We start from the raw sequence: 26,086 nt of genomic DNA, 5'->3' as shown, positions 1-26,086 counted from the left end.
AAGGGAGTACCCCTAGGAAGTAATAATGAGTACACCTGAATTACTAAGTAGTTAAAAATCTTTACTCAAAAGACAGCAGTGATTTAGAAGCTTTTTTTGCACTTTTTTTCGCATTTTTTTATATGCTACTTGTAGTACAGGAGCAGAATTACACATTTTTGCCCCATAGACTTTCAAATGGGAGTGCCTGAAAAATGCACATAAACACATTTTTCATGCACTCCCATTAACTCTCTTGGGTCAAAAAATGCACAATTTTGCCCCAAAGAAGCTCATGTACCTTTATGATATGACAAGCCATACAAGCTCAAGTGTGAACAGGCCCTAAATGCCTCCTTGGTCATTTTTTTAGCATAAAAAACAAACAAACCGCAGTTAGGGAGCTTTAATTAAAGTGGAACTCTAGCCAGGCACAGGAATAGCATGCTATACATGTGTATAGATTTTAAAACCTACTCCTCCTAAATTATAAAAATAAAAACTATTGCCATCTCATGTAACTCCCATGTCCTAAACATTAGGTTTAATATATAGGCAAGCTGTAAGTAAAATATGTTTAATGCAAAGCTCCACCCAAAAGGTGAAGCTCCCCTTTTTCAACACCTCCCCCCCCCCCCGGCTTCCACATTTGACTTTCAACAGGTATCCACTCCCACTTCTCGCTGACTTCGCCGCAGCAAACTCTTCTGTAGGTTCAGCGCCCCTCCTACTTTCCCTGCCGCCGGGCAATTCACAAAGCGCAGCGCGCTTTGCGCAGTAGTAAACCATCTGTGAAGCTGCAAGGCTTTGTTGCCGGTTTCCATTAACCAAGATAGTGGCAGCAGCACCTGAGAGCCGACAAAAAAAAATCAAGTTGGGTGAAGAAAGCGCTGGTAAGTGTTCTAATATTAAATGTCAGCAGCTACAGTATTTGTATTTTTCTTAAGGAGCCTGGAATTCCTCTTTAAAGTACAGTTGTTAGCATAGAAATATGGAAGGTGCCACTTTTGACTTGTAGCACCCTACAGGTAGGTGCTAGGTAAAAGTATAATGGGCCTTGGCTGCCTAACAGCAGGGCCATGATTTCAGCTGGACTGTCATGTCTCCCAGGTGTGGCTACCAAGAGGGGAGACTCCCCACTGGCTCTGTGAGAGGATTCTCATTGGGCAGTGAGGAAATCCAATCAGTGGCCCATTCTGGCTTGTGTCTACCCCAGAAGGCAGATTCTGCCGCAAAGGATTCTGGGAGGGGGTGTAAGTTTGAGGGGAGCACATAACTCAGCATCTTTGGTGGGAAGCAGAGTCCCAGGAGGGAGAGTACGGCTGTCTCTCCTCCTGTCAGAAGGATCGGGTGTCTTGGGTGACTGCCTGAGTATCCAGAAGGGAGAGCTGAGCTGAGCTGCAGAGAGGATCTGGTGTGCCGAGGACCAATGGAGAAAGAGGGGCTCAGTTTCAGGAAAGCCTTCCAAGGTCGTGAGTACTGTGAACTGCCCCTGGGGTCTGCCTAGTGTAGAGGAGACCACTCCGATGAAGGTCCCAGGGATCCTGGAGCCTGCAAGTGTAAAGGGTGTTGCCTAGTGAAAGGACCCTGAAGTGTTAAGGGGCTTGCCTTGTGAGAGGACCCTGGAAGTGTAGAGGGGGCGCCAGTGTTTGGGCCCTGAAGAGACAAGTGTGCAGTGTTTAGCGTTGCAGCAGGACAAGCAGTTACAAGGAACTACCTCAGTCAGTGAAGGGCTGGAGGGAGCCATACACAGGACTTTTGAGCTAGACAGAGTGTCAAGAGTCAAGGATCATTACAGTCCTGGATCTTCTGAGTTAACCAAGGGTGTTAAAATCAAAGTCCTAGCACAAGTTCAGCATAACAGCCGGCGACAGTGTCCCAGTTATACCTAGTTGAGCCAGAGGAGTATCCCACTCATTCCCTTCTCCCATCCCCATTATAAAATAAACAACACAAACCAAAGATGTCGGAATGGTCATTGTCTCAGTTCTCACACTTGGGTTTTCAACTTAAATGTGTTGGAAGTGTTTCCGGTAACAATGGCAGATCCACCTCAGGCCCAACGTCTGGAAATATTGCTACAGACTTATTCAAGAAATTTAATATTTGAGAGATGTCTTTTTTTTTTTTTCTTTACTATGTAGTAAATCCTGAGATGTGATAGCCATGCTTGTTCTGAAGGAAGGGCAAGAAACGTAGCTCTGGACTTTTTAAAAATATTCCACAATTGTAGCTACCATACTTCTATCCTGACAGATTTGAATGAAGTTATATTATACAATGCCGGATTAAAATTAAATTTGTACACATTTCTACACATTTTTTTTACACATTTTTACACATTATACATAAATCTAAAAGGCAGCTGTGAAAATAAAGACTAAAGAACATTCCAAAGATGTTGATATAATGAAATGATAATCATGTATAAGTTAGGAATAGGGTAAAAAGATAGGTTTGGATGTCCCAGTGGAAATCGTGGGGAGAAATATCTCGAAAGCTATTTCAACTAACCTAGGCACTGTAGAAGACGTGAGTGAAACCGCACACAGCAACAATTACTTTGAACAATCTACATAGACTAGTAACAAAAACTGGTTTTAAAGGATTAGTTCGCCTTTACTAAAAAAAACTGCCTATGCAGGTAAGGGGTGCCTGTAGATAAAAACAAACTGTGCAGCTTTAAAGTTGAATATTGTCCATGCTATATGTGTAAGTCCTTTATATACTGAATCTCTCAAAGCCTGGCCAAAAAACTCCCAGAGGTGGCATCACCCCATCCAGCCTCATTCCTAGGATGTTGGTAAGACACTCCAAGACAATACTGCTCACCTCCACAATTACAGGAGTGAGCTCTCAAACCCCCTGCACATGTGTGCTTCACTATGTCCTCCATTCCTTCATCAATGAGCTCAGAGTTACTAGGACAGGAGAGACAGAGTGCATGCAAGGGGGTTTGAATCTACTGAGTGTGTCTTAGCAATGTCCTAGCTACAAGGTAGGATCACAGCGTCAGTGAAGAGAGCGGAATGCAGCCTGGCCATCTTATGCCCAAAAAGGATGAGGTCCAAAGGGCTTGGGACCCTATGCTTTCCCTCCTCATCAAGAACCTCTCCCTACTGCTAGTACTGTCTTTAAGAGGCGAGGTATCTTTCCCTTCACTGCGGATTTGCATAAAGCATGCCAAACCTAGGAGCCAGGACCTTAAATAGGCTCAGTCTAAATCAAGATGGCTTCCAGAGTCACATGGGGCAGCAGCATCCAATTGGGTGCTTCCCCAGTGACCCAGGAAATCATAGAGGAACGGTGTTCCTCTTGACTTCCTTTCCAGCTGAGGAAAAGTGTCACCTGCAGTGGAGAAAGTAGACTGCACCTGACTACACACTAGTCAACTATTTCATGAGTTCTACATAAGACTGCTCTATATGGGAAGAGGGATCAGAAGAACCTATTACCCAAAAAGAACCATGTGAAAGCCCAATCTGAGACTCCCAAAATCATGAAAATAACCTGGCTGTGATTTGACCAAAATTTTTTTTTTTTTTTTTTAAAGCCCGTAGCGTGTGAAACACACTCAAAAGACTCCACCCGGTGCATAAAAAAGTGCACAAACACAAAGTGAGAACACAAAAAAGCACAGGGTGTGCGAAAACGTATGGTCTTCCCTCCGAAGAGGTAGGACCCGAAACCTCGATCCCCCGGGGCGCAAGACTCCTGACAGGGATTTAAGGTACTTGTGGTCAGTCGGCCGGAACCAAACTGACCCCGTTCTTCAGGGGGACTGCCGGAACAGCCCACCCCAAGTACTAAGTGGAGCTCCCCCGAAGAGAGACCCCATGAGAGAGGGCGGACTAAGCCAGAAGGCCATATCCACCCCTTCCCAAGACTCAAGGCTGGGCCCGAGGACCCACACCCTCCAGTCGTGTAAATAAAGAAAAAAGGTGAAAGTGCAGTGACAAACTCCAAAGAAAAGGACAAACAAACAAAGAAGTGGGGAAGGGGAAGTGGGGAAAGTGCAATGGTGCCATGTGAGGAACCAAGGCAGGCCTTTCAGCCGGAATAAAAAATTCCTCTGGTGCAAGCCAAAAGGCCTGTCCCAAGAGGCAGGTGAGAAAAAGGTGTTCAGTGACCAAGGTGCTGAAAAAAACTCACAGCGAGCTGCCCCTCACCAGTGAGAAATTAAGGCACCCCTGGGCTGCCACCCCAGGGGCACTTACACTACGGGCTTTTTCTATCTCAGCCCCCGGCCAGACCGAGCGTAGCCTATCCCCACCAGCAGACGTCAGAACCTGGATAGCTTAGAGAGAGCTTACCTACAACTGGGGACAGGCCCACAAGCAAGCCAGATCAAAACCCAGGAGAGAAAGCCCTCCCCTCGCCATCCTGTTCCTCAGCCCATTACATCCAGGAGCAGTTCCACCGGGCTAACCCTCCAGACCGGCTTTCCTGCTCCCTTCAAACTGGTTAGGACAGTTCAATCCATTCAAATCAGAAGGCGGCGGGCCCCACATGCTTTCCCAGATGACCTACTCCCCATACCTCAATACTTAGAGCGCCCCGGGTTTCGGTCATACTGGTACTAGCTAAGGCCCATACCAACTGATAAGAACAGATACTACACTTGATCTTAGCCAAAAGGCAGAGAAGCGATTTGACCAAAAATGTTATGGCTACACAAGGTCAGTAGAGTTTTGGTTCAAGGTTTAAATAAATACATTAGGTAAAATTGCAAATCTGGCACTGATAATGACCTATGGTGACTGAGAGTTTTGTTGAAATAGAAGGAAGAAGAGATGATGTAAAATAAAGACATATAAGGCAAGAGAAGTTGACACTAGCCAAAAAAACTGGCTAAAGAACGAGAAGGTGAATGTTCCTCAATCACTCATTCAATACTTTCTCAATTTGAATCACTGTTTAAAAATTGTGCAGCACAAACCTTATCCGATAAACCTAGATAACCTGAAGTACAGAAAATATTGTAATTACAATTGTAACTGCTGGATGAATAACCCGGGAACAAAGAAAGCACATGACCCTGATAACAGAAATCTCAAGGAATATCAAGAGCCAATCTCAAATAAAGTGAATCTCTACTTTCGACCTTTCAATGGATTTTTCAGTAAGGTAGGCCATAAATGATGTAAATTTCTTTGCTGCAGGAAAGAAATTCATAGAATTGCCTCATCAACATAGACAGCGCTGACAGGGGAATCCCTCCTGGCGAGACACTGTATTCTGACCAGGGCGGCGGGGAAGCCCTCACCACTGGCAGAAGACAGTGATTATTGCTAGCGATAATCGCAAGTAAATCCAGCAGGATGGTTGTACCCAAGTTGATCGATCAATCAACCACAATGAGCGCACACACAGTTTAATTCTCGTCCGGTTGAACCTTCTATGGCTGGCCTAAAGCTAATGATGAGAATATTAAGTATGAGAATGGTCATCTCTTACAGTGCATTTGCTTCATGTAAATGTTCATCTTGCTGCACTGTTTGGCAGGCGTTACTACCTGAAAAACTTGCCAAATGCCTTCATACAAGGCAATGGAAGCGTGCCACAAATGTGTTGTAAATACTTCTAAAGTAGTCATAATAAAGTGAATCGCTAGAACACAAAAGATGTGTGGAGTCATTGATCTTTCCTTGTTCCTTCCCAATCTAAAAAAAAATGTGTTGGGAGAGTTTCAAAACCACTCCTTCCAAAATGCATTTAAAATGCATCTGAAATGATAACAAATGCTATAGGCATTTTTGCTTCAACACCTGTATGACCTTAACCGTAAAAATGGTAATTGTGCCTACACATTAGCCTGAAAATTGTATCTTTTGTCCTTAATTCATCCTGAAAGTAACAGTGCACCTCCTGGTAGGTGAGGGTGCCTAGGCACTCCTGTGCCTATAGCCTTAGGGCCAGTTCACACCACATGCAGGCTGGTGCATTTTTTTTTAGATGGAAAATAGGTTACATGGTTTTCAATGGCATAGTTCACACTAGTGTGGTCAGTTCCAGTGTGTTCCAGTTTTTTTTTTTAAAAAGTAGAACATGCTGCACTTTTTCAGCACTGGACTGTACTGGAACGCGATAAAACACATAAAAAAACACACTGAAAGGCATCTAAGCACACCAAAAATGCACTGGAATACACATGTCCTTAATAATGGTTAAGAAAAAAGAGGGGGAAAATGCACTGGACTGCATCAAAATGCATAAAAAAATGTGCATACAGAAAAGCATCCGAAACGCACCTGGACTGTGTTTCTAGGGTGTGAACTGGCCCTTATAGTTGTATATCAGCAGTTTGAGATCTAAGGCACAGCTGGCTCTGACATCTAGTCTCAGGAGATTTGGAGTGAGATTTGGTGATGTCACAGCTATGCTGATCACTTTTCTCCTTGCTGAAAGCTCTGACATGAGGAAACAAAAGCTTGCCTCTACCAAGATGGCCGCCACCACACAGAGACACAGGAAGAACAAGGCATTGGAAATCAGTAATTGAGAAGAGATCAGCTGCAAGGAAACCACGGACAAAGCTGCTGACTGGTCCTTTGCCCTCTCTCTGCATTTTGTGGGCACAGCTTCCAGAATTCAGCTTCCATTTAAGCCATTGAACAAATGGCGCTTTTCCACTGCATAGAACCGTACCGGCTCGGCACGCTTTTGTGCTTTTCCACTGCGGTACCGCATGGTATAGGGTCGGAACGGTTCGGTACGGTACGGTATAGGTTTGCTTTTCCACTGCATGGAACCGAACGGTACGGTACGGTACGGCTCTGAAAAAACAGTACCTACTCGATTGTGGTTCCAACAGGTACCAAACTGGTACCATATCCCACAATCCTTTGCATGCAGTCACTACTAGCCACTGATTGGTCAGAGAATCACACCCACCCCGTTGTTATCCCACCCACTTAACTTTAGTACTACTTTAGTGGAAAAGCAAACCTATACTGTACCGTACCGAACCGTTCCGACCCTATACCATGCGGTACCGCAGTGGAAAAGCAAACAGGGCCAAGCAGGGCCGAGTAGAGCCGAGCCGGTACTAGCCGGTACTTGCAGTGGAAAAGTGCCAAAAGTAAATATGGTTTTCTTCTCTAAAAAAAATTAAATTGAAACATTTTTTAAAAAAAACTTTTTTACAGTCAATTGTTCTTCTTGTACATGCGCTGGCTGGGGTCATGGGCAGCAACACTATTTATAAGGATATCTCTTTCAGTGGTATTTTCCACTTCTCACGGAGTTAAACTACACCCTACTGATTCTATAAAAGCTTGAAGACACAATGGGGTTGATTTACTAAAGGCAAAAAAAAAAAAAAAAAAACTGTGCACTCAGCAAGGTCAGTTGCTCCAGAGCTTTGTAAATGAGGTGCAGTTCTGCTGACTTCCATCATCCAATCATGTGCAGGTAAAAATGCTGTTTTTTTAATTTCCCTTGCATGTGATTGGGTATTCTTTGCAAAGTGAATAGGGGGTTAACTTTAGTGAATCAACTCCAATATGTGTCTACAGTGGGAGTGTGTTCAGAGGAGTGAACTACTGCTGAATTATAAGACAATGGGGTTAATTTACTAACATTGGAGAGTGCAAAATATGGTTCTGCTCTGCATACAAACCAATTAGCTTCCAGGTTTTTTTGTCAAGGCTTAATTGAACAAGCTGAAGTTAGAAGCTGATTGACTAACATGTACAGCTGCACCAGATTTTGCAATCTCCAGTTTTAGTAAATCAACCCCAATGTGTAAGCGTAATAACCTGGAAAAAGATGTAATAGGTTTGAAATTTCTAAGAGCAGTTTTTTTTTTTTAATAAATCATCATATAAGTAGGAATGTAATATATCTTATTTCTAGCAATAATTCCAAAGAGCATATTTAGGTGAATAATGTGCAATGTCAGGAAAAAGGGATGCACTCTCATGGCATATACTGCAATGCATATGCACCATTATCTCTGCAGGAGCCGCTTGGTAATTTGGATTCTCTGTTCTGCACCTCATCTCATAGAACAGCCACTCTGGTACACCTGGTTGTGTGAAAGTTACTGCACGCACTTCTAAAGTGAATAAATTTAACTTAACTGTGAATTAATATCAGGATCTAGACACAAGACTGTTTAGTGGTAAATTAACATTAAGCCAATGTATTAGTATAGGTTAGAATAAATGGTGGTTTGAACATAAATGAGCACTCAGAGGAAAGATTTAGACACAGTCTGCTAAACAATGTGGTCTCTTGGCCGAAGAGACTTAGTTTATATTTCTGTACCACTATACTGGAATCTACTCATAAATCAGCAATAGGCAGTGCATATAAACTAGGGATAGACCGATATGGTTTTTTCAGGGCCTATACCGATATATTGGTCACATCGTATCGGTATCGGCCAATATGAGCCGATATTTTGTACATCCTATGTCCAGTTCCGAGACTAGACTTCTCCTCCTCCAGCCATTAGGTGGTGATGCTCATGTAAGGGTAAAATTATGTCACATAGCATAATTCTGTTTACAAATTTTATTGAATATGCCACTCACATATGTACAAAATATATAAGCAATTCCACATTAGCAGATCTGCTGGCAGATCTGTATCTCTCACCCACTTGCCGTAAGGGGCGGGACCATGTGACTTCCGAGATCGTATGCCGGACAGAGCGGTATCACCCGGGTGTCACTTACGGCTAGTGGACGAGAGACAGAGCGTTATCAGGTGGGTGGGAGATGGAGCGGGTGAGAGATGGAGTGGTATCACCCGGGTATCACTTACAGCAAGTGGGTGAGAGATACCAATCTGCCAGCAGAACTGCTAATGTGGAATTGCTTATATCTTTAATTTGTACACATGTGAGTGGCATATTTAATAACATTTGTAAATGGAATTATGCTATGTGACATCATTTTACCCTTACATGAGCCATATTTGGAATATCGGCAATATCGGCCAGTTCGAGGGCAAAAGTGAAATATCGGCCCTCCGATAATCGGCTTTGCCGATAATCGGTCGATCACTAATATAAGCATTAACTAGCAAGGGCACTATGCAACTTTAGAAACATTACCTGCGATGTGAATAATAATACTATAACTAACCTAGAGTGTACTCTAGGAGAATGGCTAGGATATGGTGCATAATCCCCTGAGAGATACCTCTTAGCATAAGCATTAGGCAAAGCTCTCTGTGTAGCCCCTGTAAATGGACAGTGTTTAGTCCTAACTCTTAAACAGGCTAGTGTTGGGGCCCAGTTGTACCGTTGCTGTACATGAAAATCATCCCAGTCAAGCCTGCAGGCAACAATAAGGCTACTATATGGCTATATGGTCAGTTCCTAGTGGGCTCAGTCTCTTTCTATAGCAGCAGATAGTAAATCCCACACTGGCAGCTCACCAGTCCCTGTGATATTGCACTATCCAGTTACACACAGCAAGTAGTCCACTCTCTTCTCTCCACCCAGGTGACTCTGGCTGCTGGCACTCCCAAACTCAGCACTTCAGATCCCGCTCAGGTTATCAACATGCAGCAGTGATGGTGCACACTGGATATCAATATGCACTCTCTGGTCTCCCTCATAGAAAAAATAAATCTGTGTCCTGTACAGCCTGAGAAAATGCATCTCTTTCCCCTCCTCCTGGCAATCTCTATCTGGGAAATGCAGTTCAAAAGCTCTTGATTACAGTAGAGTCTCTCTCCTCTGGACTACAGTTCCAACAGTGCATTGCTGCTTGACTATATCTTATTTCTAGCAATAGTCTAATGAATTCTACATGCTCAGTAGCTCCCTCCACTTGCTGATGTAGCTGTTAACTAGTTAAGCACTGCAGGGCATCAGCTAGAGAGTTCAGCTGCAGCCAGTGTTTCTCTCATTCTCCTTTCTTAACCAAGCACCTGACTACACTTAAATACTTAACAGCATGCATATAAATTAATCTAGCGTAGGATTCTGGACTCCTTCTGTAGTCAAGGGAGCAGTGATTGCTTGCTCTGATCTGTTTAGGTTGAGAGTTTGATTGCTTCCCCCTTCTTCTGGAAGAAATTTCCAGAATATGGGGCTGGAAGAGACAAATGACCAGCTTGAATATTTAGCATGCCTTAGCCAATCTCAGGGGTGGCAGAGCTGAGAACCCAAATCAACCTTTCTGATAGAGATGGGCGTACTGTTTGAGCTGAGCAAAAGTTCAGCCCGAGCATCACCCGTTTGCCTTTTCGGTGAACACCCACAAATGCGGGTCGCTCAGCGAGTTGTTTGCCTGCCAAGTGATCCACAATGCACAGTGCATCCTGAGCCTTGATTGGGCAAAGCTTTGCCCAATCAGGGCACAGTGAAGAGCTGCTTGTTTAGGATCGGGTTGGGAAGCCGGCTGCGACATCCTTAAAAATGGATGAATGGAGTCATCAGCTACCCCGCTGACAGCTGAAAGAAAAAAAACATTGCTGGCAATAGGAAAATGGTAAAAATTGAAAAAAAAAATGGCATGGGGTCCCCCCCCAAAATCCATAAAAGACCCTTATCTGAGCATGCAGCCTGGCAGGCCAGGAAAGGGGAGGGACGAGCGAGTGCCCTCTCTCCTGAACCATACAAGGCAACATGTCCTCAACATGGGGGGTGCATGTTGATGGGGACAATAGCCTCTTCCCCACAACCTCAGGCTGTGGTTGTGGGGGTCTGTGGGCAGGGGACTTATCGGAATATGGAAACCCCCTTTAACAAGGGAGCCCCCAGATCCCAGCCCCCCTATGTGTATGAGTATTCAGTACATTGTACCCCTGCCCATTCACCAAAAAAAAATGTGTCAAAAGAAAATAAACACACAGACACAGTTTTTGACAATTTCTTTATTACAAAAAAAAACAATGTCCCCCCATTGTAGATCCATCATCACTCACGACGGGGTGGGGGGGCAGAGCCCCTCCGCTACAAAGCACCCCTCCTGTTAAGAGACTGTGGCCTGGTATGGTTTCGGGGGGTTCAAACAAAAGTAATGATCGCACTTCCGATAAATTTCAAAGAAAGGAGTGTCTTTATTCCACATCAATTGGCAAATACAGATACATACTGTGAGTGCAGGACAATCGGTGGACGCGTTTCACGACTGGATGTGTCGCTTATTCATCACTGAATTGTCCTGCACTCACAGTGTGTATCTGTATTTGCCAATTGGTGTGGAATAAAGACACTCCTTTCTTTGAAATTTATCGGAAGTGCGGTCATTACTTTTGTTTGAAGCTATCCTGGATTGCAGATCCGACCAGCACCTGATTCCAGCCTCACCTAGAGCGGTCTTCCCTGTTTGGATGGTTCGGGGGGTGCTCGCTCGTCCCTCCACCCTTTCCTGACCTGCATCCTCGGATAAGGGTTTAGTATGGATTTTGTGGGGGGACCCAACGCTGTTTTTTTTTTTTTTTTGTATTGCCGGCAGTGGTATTGTATTTAAATGACATTTTTTTCTTTATAAATGTCAGTTTTGCTACAGCAGGCTCTATACATGGTACAGATGTTCCACTTTACAGACAGGGGACCCTCCAGGCACTATACTTAAAGGAATTTTTAATTCTTATTGTTTCTCTTTAAGCATCATTAAAATCACTGCTCCTGGGGTGTAAGTGCCAGGGGTAGCTATGGACTGAGATCCCTCTTAGAGGGTCCCAGAGTACTGCCCATTCCCCTCTGTCTGCACCATAATCTCAAAATGGGAGCCTGTTTAAAGTTCTTCAAGCAATAAAATAAAAAAGCCATCCCCTAGACTTAAGGCCCGTACACGCAATACGATAATCGGAAAGGAAAATTTCACCCGACGTACGATCTGCCGATTTTCGGATTGTTAGTATAGTGCTTTCGACAACCAATTACGGATTTTTGGATGACAAAAACTGGATGTGCAGGCTATAAATTTTTTATCGTATGTCAACACAACGTCCGATTTTCATTTAATCAGTAAAGTTTTTGTCCGAAAAAAATCGTAAGAGCAAGACTAGGCATGCTCAGAAATGAAAGAACACATACAAAACAATTCAACACATAACATCACTTTTGAAGTTGAATTCTGTCGTACAGGAATTTTCGTATGAAAATAACCTCTTCACTCTCCACATGAGACTAGCATGCAACAAAAAACGGACGACAGATCGTTGGATAATCTGATCATGTGTCTACTAGACTTTAGTTTTTGAAACAGGTGTGCATGGATTGGTGCTTGTGGGAATAGGTAACCTCTATAATATTTGGGAAGAACCAGTTATTGCCAGCAGCCCCTATGGGGGTAACACTATATTAGGACATTTTTTTACTAGTCATTAACTATGCATTTGCCCACTGGGTCATTTAGCCTTAATTATCAAACATATTACAATAAAAAAAAAAAAACCACATGACCTCCAGGTGGGATCCATCAGACCAAAAAGAAGATTATTAAGAACGTGCAAATACTAGTAGTTTTATATGTTGAATTAAGGCCCCCTTGTGCAACCTAAAAGTCACGCAATTTTGCCACTTTTTTTTTTACATGATTTTGCCACAATTTTGACAGGACTTGAACCAATGCCTATGTCTATGTACCTCGGTAAAATTGTGGCAAAATCGCGTGACTTTTAGGTCGCATAAGTGTGAAAGGGGCTTAAGTGTAAAATGAGATAAAAAAAAAAAATTTGGGTTGCCATTTGTGCAATATTAAGATAGATTGAAAACAGTTTATAAAAGCTACTTAGATCTAAAATAAATAAACAGTATTACATCATGCAGTGATAAATAATTTTAAGTAATTATTTCCTGTGTCCAGCACAAACCCTTTCCCCTTGTACTGCATCCACCCCTTCTGTGCAATGTTAGCATTTTGCTCAGTCAGCATAAAAAAAACCCTTTGCTTAGGATTGTCTTTGGGAACAGGCATGTCTTCTAATGCACGGCAGTGGAAAGGTACTGCATTTTGAAGTGAGTAAGAGAAGTATTTAAGAAGCAACTGCACCTATAGTTTCAAAGAAGCCCATTCACATTCCTTGAGCTTGCCCTTATTTGCCAAAGTGCCCAAAGACAATCAGAAGCAGAATATTTTTCATCACTTGGTGTTCGTTTCATTCTGCCACTCAGGGCCGGCCCTACCATGGGTCACAATGGGTCCATTGGACCCAGGCGGAAGTTTAAGCAGGAGCGGCCGCGGCTACCATCTCTATGTCCCGTGGCCACCCTCTATCCATGCCCCATCAGTGCAATCACAGTGCCATCTGTGCCCCATCAGTGCAATTATAGTGCCATCCATGCCACATCAGTGCAACCACAGTGCCATCAGTGCCCCATCAGTGCAATCACAGTGCCCCCTCAGTGCAATCACTGTGCCATCAGTGCAATAACAGTGCCCCATCAGTGCAATCACTGTGCCATCAGTGTCCTATCAGTGCAATCACAGTGCCCCATCAGTGGCATCACAGTGTCCCATCACAGTGCCCCATCAGTGCCATCACAGTGCCACTACAGTGCCCCATCAGTTTCATCACAGTGCAATCACAGTGCCCCATCAGTGCCATCACAGTGCCCCATCAGTGCTATCACAGTGCCGTCACAGTGCCACTACAGTGCACCATCAGTGCAATCACAGTGCCCCTTCAGTGCTATCACAGTGCTCCATCAGTGCCATCACAGTGCCCCATCAGTGTCAATACAGTGCCCCATCAGTGCAATCACAGTGCCCCATCAGTGGAATCACAGTGTCCCATCAGTGCCATCACTGTGCACCATCACAGTGCCATCACAGTGCCCCCTCAGTGCAATCACAGTGCCCCATCAGTGCATTCACAGTGCCCTATCAATGCTTTACCAGTAAATCTGACTTCCTGTTAAATGTAATTTTAGTTTTAATTATCATGGAAGAAAATAATGGATGTGGGGGCCTTTTGGTGGGCGTGATTTTTTTTTTTTTGGGAGGGGGGGAGCAGCATTTCATTCTTGGACCCAGGCAGCACAATGTCTTGGGCCAGCCCTGCTCATACTGCATAGTCTGGTGGTGGTTCCACCCTACTTGAATCGATAAACAAAGTCATAAGGCTTCCTGAGATCAATGAGCCTATGGCAAGTTTGCAATTATTCCTGATGAGGGATTCTTGCAGGCAGCAATGAGAGATTCATTTAGAGAAGTGGGGGGCCTCTTGATAATTTGTTAAAATATTGTGAATCAGTGCATGACTATTACCTGGGTGTCGCTGCTTTTGATTGTCTTACCTCTCATGTGGTCACTTGGCATCCTTTCCAACTTGGTTTTGTATTTTGGTGCAGAGCGCATTGGTATTATCTGTGCTCTGCTCTACCATTTGGCCATTACTCTTCTTTCTTGCTGTCATCTGGAAAATCTGTGATTGATTTGCGACATGTCTTGCTTTTCCTTAACCAAATAAATAAAAAGTTGGTCTGCATTATAAATATAATGGTTTATCAAATTTTTCAGAAAAAACTCAGAGATTGAACTTGTAAATTTTGTAAAAAAAAAAAAATTCAAATAATTATCCAAACACCCAGATAACAGAATAAAGCAGTTTAGTGTTAACCATTTGACCTCCAGAAGATTTAGCTCCCTTCTTCATATATTTAGGCCAAGATGTATTTTGCTACATATTTTTGGTAAAAAAAAATCCCAATAAGCATATATAGATTGGTTTGGGCAAAAGTTATAGCTTCTACAAATGATGAAATATATACTGGAACTTTAAGTAATTAATTATTTTTATACTAGTAATGGTGGCGTTTAGGGACTTATAGCGGGACTGCAATATTACGGCAGACAGTCTGACACTAACTGACACTTTTAAAACTTTAGTGTTCATCTGCAATATAGCTTTTGTTACTATTCTTCTTCTTGATGACCTGAGAGACACATTGAAGAAGTAGCAAGCAACCAATACTCCATTTATGACATCAGTTATGGAGATGACACCATTTCATGTTTGTTCTATATAGCAGATGTGTATATATATATATATATATATATATATTAGGCTATGATATACAGCTGGAATTTTAAACACTTATGTTTTAATATTTGTATTAAAAAAATATTATATTTTTACCTACAGTATATTGAATTGTGGTACCATCAAAGTCTTAATAGTTTCGTAATGCAGTAGAACAGTAAAAAAAAAGTTCAAAGTTAAAGTCCAAAGGAAGAACCTTATTACATACATTGCAATGCATGAACAGAAAAAAAAATAGTTTGCCTAAATGGTTAGCATAACTCTAATATAAGATTAAGTCTGACTGAGGAGGGCACACATTAGCACGATGGTGACATTTTCAAAAGTTTGAGATCGCTAAAAATTCAAATGGCATTGTGTTCGCTTACATGAGCCCTAGATGCTTGTGCAGTAAGTGCAAATGTCATCCAACTCATGCGACATTATTGTAGCAGCCTGGGAATTGATTTTGGATGGGAATATTTTTAATTATTTTTAGGATATACATAACATTTTTTCATCTTCATGGAGGTCTACATCTGGTCATTGGAGGCCAGATTTCAATAGAGGTGTTGCAGGTGACGCATCCACCTGGGAAAGTTGAAATCATTTTTAGGATATACATATAGTTTTTTCTTCATCATGGAGGTCTACATTTGGTCATTGGTGCATCCAGCTCAATGTTCGAATGCATAGGCATGCACAGCCTATTGCATTAGGATGTGCACCTCAAAGCTCAAACAATATATATTATATTACCAAAAGTATTGGGACGCCTGCCTTTACACACACATGAACTTTAATGGCATCCCAGTCCTAGTCTATAGGGTTTAATATTGAGTTGGCCCACCATTTGCAGCTAGAACAGCTTCAACTCTTCTGGGAAGGCTGTCCACAAGGTTTAGGAGTGTGTTTATGGGAATGTTTGACCATTCTTCCAGAAGCTCATTTGTAAGGTCAGGCACTGATGTTGGATAGAAGGCCTGGCTCACAGTCTCTGCTCTAATTCATTCCAAAGGTGTTCTAGCGGCTTGAGGTCAGGACTGTGCAGGTCAGTCAAGTTCCTCCACCCCAAACTCGCTCATCCATGTCTTTATGGACCTTGCTTTGCACATTGGTGCGCAGTCATGTTGAAACAGAATGGGGGCCATCCCCAAACTGTTCCCACAAAGTTGGGAGCATGAAATTGTCCAAAATGTCTTGGTATGCTGATGCCAGGTGAGTTCCCTTCACAAGAACTAAGGGGCCAAGCCCAACCCCTGAAAAACAACCCCACACCATAATCCCCCCTCCACCAAACGATTTGGACCAGTGCACAAAGACATGGATGAGGGGGTTTGAGGTGGAGGAACTTGACTGGCCTGCACAGAGTCCTGACCTCAACCCAATAGAACACCTTTGGGATAAATTAGAGAGCAGAATGTGAGCCAGGCCTTCTCCTTACAATTAGTGCCTGACCTTAAAAATGGGCTTCTGGAAGAATGGTCGAACCTTGTTCATGTGTGTGAAAAGGCAGGCATCCCAGAACTTTTAGTAATATAGAGTATGCATGTGTGCATGTATATTTATACTGACGGTGTCATTAGAGCAGTGGACTGAGTCAGTAGGGCAAGGATTCGTATCAGTAGGGCAGTAGATGGTGTCAGTAGTTTTTATTTTTATTATTTTTTACAACTTTATTTTTTTTTATTAGTTTTTTTACGAATTTTTTAGGAGCCCAGTTAGGGGGGTTTGGTGAAATATCAGGGGTTTAAACAAGGGGAATCTGCGCTACACAGGACGATAAGGGTGTGCCCAGGCATACCTGCTACACCCTGTGCACACGCCTATGCTCGAATTACATTTTGTTTAGTTACGTGAGTGCTGGATGAGTGCAGTAAATGCAAATGTCATTCAGATCATCTGAAATCATAGTTGTGGCCTGTGGATTAGTTTGCAATGGAAAGGCTTTAATTATTTTTAGAGTACCTATTACATTTTTCTTCTTCACTGAGGTCTAGATCAGAACATTGCAGACCAGATCTCAATAGCAGGGCCGCTGATAAGGCAGTTTAGCCAGCCCTCCTGTACTGGAACCGGGCCCCATCTGTTCAAAAGGGGAGGCCTGGGCACCTGATCCTCCTCTCCCTCCCTCTCTCTGGCTGATCTGCAAGGGGATTGGTTCTAGCACATGCGCCCCTTCCACCTGCTGTCCAGGCCCCCTGTGTGCCCCTTTCCCCCACAGCGCTACCAGCTTCCCTCCTTTCCTGCTGACAGCTGCTGTGGGCACACAGGGGGATGTCCACATGTACCAATCACTTCTGTCCATTCATCACTGAAGCATAGTAAACTGTCTTTACTATGCCTCAGTTTGTGAATGAGGAAGAAGCCTCAGAGTGCTTCACATTCATTCATCTGTGCATCTGAAGCTGTAGAGAAAGGGACTGATAAATTTATGTCCTCAGTCACTTTTGGCTGGGATGGGGGGGCCTGTCAGGTAGGCTGTATGGGGCCCTATGATTTTTAACAGCAGCCCTGCTCAATAGTGGTGCTCCAATGGAATAACATGATCTGCTATGAATCTATTATGCAGATTGGTTTGTTCTTCAAAATTCGTTCTTCTAAGATCTGTTAGTCATTTAGAATCACAGAACCCCAGCAGACTTATAGATAGGGCCCCAGGTTTGCTCTTTATTATAAAATGAATGTGACCGCTCTTTAATTTCTGCATCGTGCATGTTTAGAAATTGTCAGCCTCACAAAACAGAACACGCTCTGTCTATTCTCTCCGCAGACATCATTAGTCATTAGTCATTGCATATGGATAGACAGATTATTGTTCTCCCAAAAAAAAAAAAAGAAAACCTAAAAAAGCAAAAAAAAAAAAAAAAAAAGTCTAAACATAACAAATGACATCAGCACATGCTTTTCAATTCCTGGATGGCAGCAGCTTGTTAATCCAACCTCCATCCTGGATTTTGTGAAGGAAAACGAAGGGAGGCTGGCAGTAGGACAGCACGGCCGGATTGAGGAAGCTGACGATTGACAAGCCTGTGGGAAGACAATGTATAAAGCTGCTAAATTTGTCCATTGATGCTCAGCTACTACTTTGGATTCATTCCTGTCCTCAGCCAGAGGCTGTCATCGCAGCTCAGTGTCCAAAAGTAGAAAGTCAGCTCAGTGTGCAGATATGAGGTGCTGTATCTTTGTCGCCTCTCTGCTGATTAACATGCACTTTGGCACTGCCAGGAGTTCCCAGTACGCCGTGGATTGTCCAGATCGCTGCGACAGCAACGAATGCAAGAGTACCGTAAGATGTAAGAGGACCGTGCTGGACGACTGTGGATGCTGCAGGGTCTGTGCCGCAGCCGCTGGAGAAACCTGTTACAGGACTGTGTCTGGCATGGATGGAGTTAAATGCGGTCCTGGGCTGACTTGCCAGTTTTTTACGGAAGAAGATGATTTCGGAGATGAATTTGGCGTCTGCCGAGGTAATCAGGCTATTTTTATACTGCGTAGTCTTATCTCTTTATTCACAACGTATCAGCATTTACACACCAATGATTATAGACAAATTCACAAGACTTTATTATAATCGTAGGCATGAAATTCATTTTGTTAAGCGCTGCGCAAACTGTTGGCGCTATATAAATCCTGTATAATAATAATAATTAATAATGAAATAAATAACATTTAGCAAATTCTGGTAAATAAGTAGAAGGTGGGCTCTACTGTATTGAATAGAATGAAAATATTGAATCTAGATCATTTTGTATCCGAATGATAAAACAGTTGGGTTATTTTAATTACATTTTTAACCACTTTACCACCGGAGGATTTTGCTGTCTTACGTCTGGGCCACTTTTTGCGATTCGGCACTGTGCGAATTTAACTGACAATTGCGCGGTCATGCAACGCCGTACCCAAACGAAATTTACGTCCTTTTTTTCCCACAAATAGAACTTTCTTTTGGTAGTATTTGATCACCTGTGCGATATTTACTTTTTGCACTATAAACAAAAAAAGAGCGACAATTTTGAAAAAATAACAATATTTTTCACATTTTTTTATATGAAATTCCCCCCCCCCCCCCCCAAAATGTAAAAATCAAAACTTTTCATAATTTTAGGCCAATTTGTTTTCTGCTACATATTTTTGGTAAAAAAAAATCGCAATAAGCGTATTTTGATTGGTTTGCGCAAAAGTTATTGCGTTTACTAACTAAGGGAAAGATTTCTGTCATTTTTGGTGTTTTTTTTTAACGAGTAATGGCGGCGATCTGAGATTTTTTTGCGGGACTGCGACATTGTGGTGGACAGATCGGACCCTTGACTAACATTTTTGACACTTTTGGGGGTACCAGTGACATTACTACAGTAATCAGTGCTATAAATCTGCACTGTTACTGTAAAAATTACACTGGCAGGGAAGAGGTTAATTTTATTGGAGAGGGAGGGGTTAATGTATGCCTGGTGCTTACTGACATGTGTGGGGGGAAGTGACTGAGTGACACAAGGACAGATCGCAGGTTCAGCTATGCTGAACCCTGCAATCTGACCCTGCCTGTCACTTAGGAGATCCGCCCGCTTTGTTTACACAAGCGGCGGATCTCCAGACTCGATTCCCAATGATCGGGGAAGAGCAGCGGCGATCGCTGCTGCTCCTCCCCTGGCCCGACTCCCGCTGTGACTGAAAACAGCGGGAGCGCGCCTCCGGCGGCGCGCACGCGCCGGCGAGAAGGGGGAGTGTCTGGCGACCTAGGTCTACGTCGTCAGACCTACAAGAGCCACTTTGCCGCAGTACAGCTCTAGTGAGCAGCGGTAAAGTGGTTAATATGAGTCTAGTATTGATTCTATGGGCGATTACATATAATTGATTAATTGCGTATTTTTTATTTTGCAAATTGCTAAAAATAGAGACATTTTATTGTCTGCTAATTTAGTTTAAGGACAGATCTATATTCTATCCAGGCATGTGTCAAGCAGTATTAAACCCAAAAGCAAATATTTTATATATATTGCAGCTTACCAATTCTTAGGGTCCTTTCACAGGGGGCGGACCGTGTTTTCCTCCGCTCAGGCACTTTTTTTTTTTCTCTTACACGGACACGGAGGGCACTCTGGAGCGTCCGTTCCGTATGTCCGTTTATCATCCCATCCGTTTGCGGATGATAAACAGAGATAATGTATGTTAATGGGATTGCGGATGTCAGCGGATGACGCCGCTGACATATGTTTTTGCGTCCGTTCCGTTTTTTTAAACTGAAGAAAAATAGGGGTCTATTCCGTTCCAAAAAACGGAACTGATCGGAAAGGACGCAAATCGGATGTCAGCGGATGGTCATCCGCTGACATCCACAATCCCATTGACATGCATTGTGTCCGTTTTTTATCCACAATCGGATGGGATGAAAAACGGACATACGGAGCGCCCGTGTGAAAGGACCCTTAGATGTGATGGCTGCATTCGTTTTCTTTTTTAGGCTTTCTTCCCTTTATTGTCACCTGCTGATCCTGCCAGTAAGTCTGTTGTTTTTCAACCAAGAAAACTGTCCTGCAGATGTAGCAGTTAGAGGTAGGAGACAAACTATTTACCACTGACAGGGGTGAGAGACACAATACAGAATGGATCGGTGCTGGTTCTGAATATTATCAAGTCCTTGACAGAACTTACAAGTGTCCTGTGGAATTTTGGAGGCACCATAAGGAGATGAGTCCACAAGTCTCTAGGCAGCCGATGGTAGGTGGGGGAAAAGACTGAAGCGATATTTCCAGATATGTAATGAAAAAGAAGACAACAAGGTGCCTCTAAATGTAGACCGTAGACAATTTATTAAGCACAACACGTAGTAATGCACTCACATGTTCCATAAGATCATGAGCCTGAAATTGGGGGGCAATCGGTCCTTCTATGGCGTCCTGGGCAGTTAGGTTCTTGTGTCTGCAGCAGATCTGGTAGTCTGTTACCTTCTTGCTTCCTCCGTGAGTATGCCGGCCGGTTCCCAGGAAGCGGAGACGAAAACGAGGGCCAAACCGCACAGTGAACCGCAACCATGCGCCAGTGACGTCAAAGACCTGTGACGCGTTTCGGAGCATGTGCCGTACAGCCCTGGCCTACCAGCGCGCTCCTTTCTCAAGCTAGCTCATCTGTGAGATTTAGAGACATGCAAAAATCCGGAATATTGCTGCACTCCTTGGTAACTTTAGTGAAGTATTAAAATCACGTCACAGGTATGACAGGGACATAAAAGGTAACGCGTTTCGCTCTAAAGTCATCGCTTACTCAAACCTCATATGCTGTGATTTTAATACTTCAATAAAGTTACTAAGGAGTGCAGCAATATTCCAGATTTTTACATGTCTCTGAATCTCATAGATGAGCTGTGCAGCACCCTGGGTTCCCGTTCACAACGTGTGAGAGTCGGTCATTCACATGGAGCAGCATTTCTATGGCACCACTGACAGGGGTGCTTACAATTGTCACAATTTATTCATGACATGGTTATAATTTATTCATACCATCCTTTATTCCAAATGGGGAAAAAAAAAACAAACAGTTGTTTTAACTGCTTATAAAGTGTTAGCTAAGATTTGGCTTTAATTTGTTAGTCAAGTCGATCTGCTAGTCTAATGGGCCTTACACACTATACAATTGTCTTTAGATTTTTTCCTTTAGATTTACCAAAATATAATAGGAGGTCAAATCTAAACACTTTCAATTTGTATGCAATCAGTCAGGCCCTTGCACTACATAGTTGAAGGTAAATCTAAAGGAAATCAAACAACAAAAGTTGTATAGTGTGTATCCAGCTTTACACTCCCCTCTCCCCAGACTGACAATTCTGTTGTCCAAAGGTGTATCTGTTGCTCCTTCATAGAGAGTGCAGGCACTCCAATACATGAGGTTTGTAACTGGCCAGATCACCAGGTGAAAACTGAGTCTAAAAAGTAAAACTAATGCAGCCACTTTATCTGATGATTGGTAAGCTGCAATATGTTACATTTTTGGTTTAGGGTTTAATACCACTTTAAATTCAGGGACATTTTAGCCTGTGTACTATTATAAATGTAATTTTAGTGCCAATAATTTCCAGAATAAATGAGGAACCCTTCACACTATAGTGTAGAATTATTTGCAGTAAAATACATGGTTTACCAGGTGACACTGCAACGCTTGGTAACAGGAAAACTGTAATTCCATTCATTTTATATGACATACTGATACACTGTTCTATTAGTTGGTGAGGCATCTGCATTGCAAATGCCATGAGTTGTAGTCTGATGTGCTAAAAAATATATACTGTATATAGAGGTAAAATAAGCGAATGCAATAAGCCCTTGTTCACAAATCACGTGACTTCACCTGAAACTGCACAATCTCAAAGTCGCATGTCAGTGCTGCTTCAGGTGCGACTTTGAAGACATCTGTGTGGCTTCATGCACAGATGCCTATGCAAGTCACACCCGAAATTGCCAAAAGTAGTGCAGGAACTACGTTTTCATATCGAGGCACCAACAAGTGGGCATCGCACCAATTTGAACATGGCCATTGCCAACAATAGGCAGGTCCGTCTTTAAGGCAGGGCAAAAGGGGCAGCTGTCCAGGGCTCAGTCATTGTTGGGGAGCCCAAAGCAGCTGCCCCTTGAGCCCACCAGAGTTTCGGTCACCTCCAGTGCTGGTCACTTGCACCTACCTCTACTCTGCACCTACCTCCAGTCTGCACCTACCTCACCCCTGCACTATGCACCTACCTCCAGTCTGCACCTACTGTACCTCCACTCTGCACCTACCTCACCCATGCACTCTACACCTACCTCCACTCTGCACCTACCTCAGCCCTGCACTCTGCACCTACCTCACCCCTGCACTCTGCACCTACCTCACCCCTGCACTCTGCACCTACCTCTAGTCTGCACCTACCTCACCCCTCCACTCTGCACCTACCTCACCCCTGCACTTTGCTCCTACCTCCAGTCTGCACCTACCTCACCCCTGCACTTTGCTCCTACCTCCAGTCTGCACCTACCTCACCCCTGCGCTCTGCACCTACCTCCACTCTGCACTCTGCACCTACCTCACCCCTGCACTCTGCACCTACCTCACCCCTGCAATCTGCACATACCTCCAGTCTTCACCTACCTCACTCCTGCACTCTGCACCTACCTCCACTCTGCACCTACCTTCACTCTGCACCTACCTCATCCCTGCACTCGGCACCTACCTCCAATCTGCACCTACTTCCACTCTGCACTCTGCACCTATCTCCAATTTGCACCCACCTCACCCCTGCACTCTGCACCTACCTCCACTCTGCACCTACCTCCACTTTGCACTTACCTCTCCCCTGCACTCTGCACCTACCTCCACTCTGCACCTACCTCATCCCTGCACTCTGCATCTACCTCCACTTTATACCTACCTCACTCCTGCACTCTGCATCTACCTCACCCCTGCACTTTTCACCTTACTCACTCCTGCACTCTGCACCTACCTCCACTCTGATTCTACCTCACCCTGCCCTCTGCATCTACTTCAGCCTTGCCACTCTGCACCTACCTCACCCCTGCATCTACCTCACCCCTGCACTTTGCTACTACCTCACCCCTGCACTCTGCACCTACCTCCACTCTGTACCTACCTCACCCCTGCACTCTCTGCATCTACCTCAGCCTTTCACTGTGCACCTACCTCACCCCTGCACTTTGCTCCTACCTCACCCCTCCACTCTGCATCTACCTCACCCCTGCACTTTGCACCTACCTCACCCCTGCACTCTGCACCTACCTCCACTCTGCACCTCCCTCACTCCTGCATGCTGCACCTACCTCCCCTCTGTACCTACCTCACCCCTGCACTCTGCACCTACCTCCACTCTGCACCTACCTCACCCCTGCACTCTGCATCTACATCACCCCTGCACTCTGCACCTACCTCCACTCTGCTCCTACCTCACCCCTGCACTCTGCATCTACCTCACCCCTGCACTTTGCACCTACCTCACCCCTGCACTCTGCACTTACCTCACCCCTGCACTCTGCACCTATCTCCACTCTGCCCCTACCTCACCCCTGCACTCTGCATCTACCCCACCCTTGCACTCTGCACCTACCTCCACTCTGTACCTACCTCACCTCACCAATGCATTCTGCACCTACCTCCAATCTTCACCTACCTCACCCTTGCACTCTGCACCTACCTCACCCCTTCACTCTGCACCTACCTCCACTCTGTACCGACCTCACCCCTGCACTCTGCACTTACCTCCACTCTGCACCTACCTCACTCCTGCACGCTGCACCTACCTCCCCTCTGTACCTACCTCACCCATGCACTCTGCACCTACCTCTACTCTGCACCTACCTCACCCCTGCACTCTGCATCTACCTCACCCCTGCACTTTGCACCTACCTCACCCCTGCACTCTGCACTTACCTCACCCCTGCACTCTGCACCTATCTCCACTCTGCCCCTACCTCACCCCTGCACTCTGCATCTACCCCACCCTTGCACTCTGCACCTACCTCCTCTCTGTACCTACCTCACCTCACCAATGCATTCTGCACCTACCTCCACTCTTCACCTACCTCACCCTTGCACTCTGCACCTACCTCACCCCTTCACTCTGCACCTACCTCCACTCTGTACCGACCTCACCCCTGCACTCTGCACTTACCTCCACTCTGCACCTATCTCACTCCTGCACGCTGCACCTACCTCACCCCTGCACTCTGCATCTTCCTCCACTCTGCACCTACCTCACCCCTGCACTCTGCACCTACCTCACCCCTGCACTCTGCATCTACCTCACCCCTGCACTCTACACCTACCTCACCCCTGCACTCTACACCTACCTGCACTCTGAACCTACCTCACCCCAGCACTCTGCACCTACCTCACATCTGCACTCTGCACCTATCTCACCCCTGCACTCGGAACCTACCTCCACTCTGCATCTACCTCACCCCTGCACTCTGCCCCTACCTCACCCCTGCAATCTGCACCTACCTCATCCCTGCACTCTGCACCTACCTCACCACTGCACTGTCCACATAGCACACCCCGGCCCTGTGCATATAGTGCACCCCTACATCCAGCGCACCTCTACACACAGTGCACCCCAGCACGTAGCACACCCCAGAACCCAGCACTCTGTACCTAACGTGCCCGTGAACACTGCACTCTGTGTATAGCGCACCCCTGACCCCTGCACTCCGTACATGTATGTAGCACACCTTTCAACTATGCACTCTTTATGTAGTGCACCCTTCAACCCTGCACTCTATACATAACGCACCCCTCAGTGCTAGTGCAGTTTGGCCATACGCACAATTTTTATGCAGAGGTTATGATGTGCTGTAACCTCCAGCAATCAATCAGTGAGCAATATTGATTTGCAGTAACCTCTGTAAACCAATTAGTGAGCAGTGATGATGTTATGTAAACCTCTAGCAATTAATCAGTGAGCGGTAATAATGTGCTGTAACCTCTGACAGCCAATCGCAATCACTACCTGATCTGCTGCAGTAAACTCATTTTGAGTCTAGCTGGGGTAGGGGGCCCAAGAGAATTTTTGCCCAGGGTCCAATTACTATTAAAGATGGCCCTGACAATAGAGTGCAACTTGTCATGCTATTTAACTTGTCAAATCGCATGACAAGTTACACCAATTTAAAACTAGGGCTTAAGGTCTTTGTGCCACAAACAACAAGTAATTGAAGGGATGTGTGAATTATATTATTTTATTATAGGTATTATTATAGTGCTGATAATTTACTCAGCACTTTTAATACGAATTATTCACACCAGTCCCTGCCTTCAAGAAGCTAACAACCTAAGGTTCCTCCCTCACATGCATTCTGTCTTCCTGATTCTCCTCCCGACCAATCAGGAAGTGGGTTCTGAGACCCAATTGGCCAGGGGTCTCAGGACCCACTTCCTGTTTGGCCAGAAGGAGAAGCAACAGCCCCGTAGCAAGGAGTACCTGGAGCACGGAGCAGCAGCCCCACCCTGAATCTTTGTCATCTGCCTCCTAATGTAAAAAGGCCTCCGATCGCAGCTGTCCCGTTTATTCTCTCTGTGGGGGGGGGGGGGGGGGGGTAAATGCCACCATCCTGTCCGTCTCCTGTGCAGGGAGGGTACTGAAGAAAGGAAAACGCTGCTCCAGGTGTATAGTGTGTAGTAATTGCCAGGAGAT

At 44.6% G+C, this 26,086-nt stretch overlaps 1 protein-coding gene across 1 annotated transcript in view; it reads left to right on the top strand.

Moving 5' to 3' along the window:
- The first annotated feature begins 17,780 nt into the window (after positions 1-17,780).
- ESM1 (endothelial cell specific molecule 1) overlaps positions 17,781-26,086 on the top strand; it is a 35,596-nt gene continuing 27,290 nt past the window's right edge. The window contains exon 1 of the mRNA XM_082243809.1: positions 17,781-18,383. Coding sequence (XP_082099935.1) covers positions 18,083-18,383 — 301 coding nt within the window. The 5' untranslated portion in view covers positions 17,781-18,082. The remainder of the gene's footprint in view (positions 18,384-26,086) is intronic.

The sequence above is a fragment of the Pelophylax lessonae genome (genome assembly GCF_965119305.1).
Source record: "Pelophylax lessonae genome assembly, chromosome: 1".
Taxonomy (NCBI): domain Eukaryota; kingdom Metazoa; phylum Chordata; class Amphibia; order Anura; family Ranidae; genus Pelophylax; species Pelophylax lessonae.
Note: the sequence above shows the minus strand (reverse complement) of the source record. Positions and strands in the feature narration are given on the sequence as shown.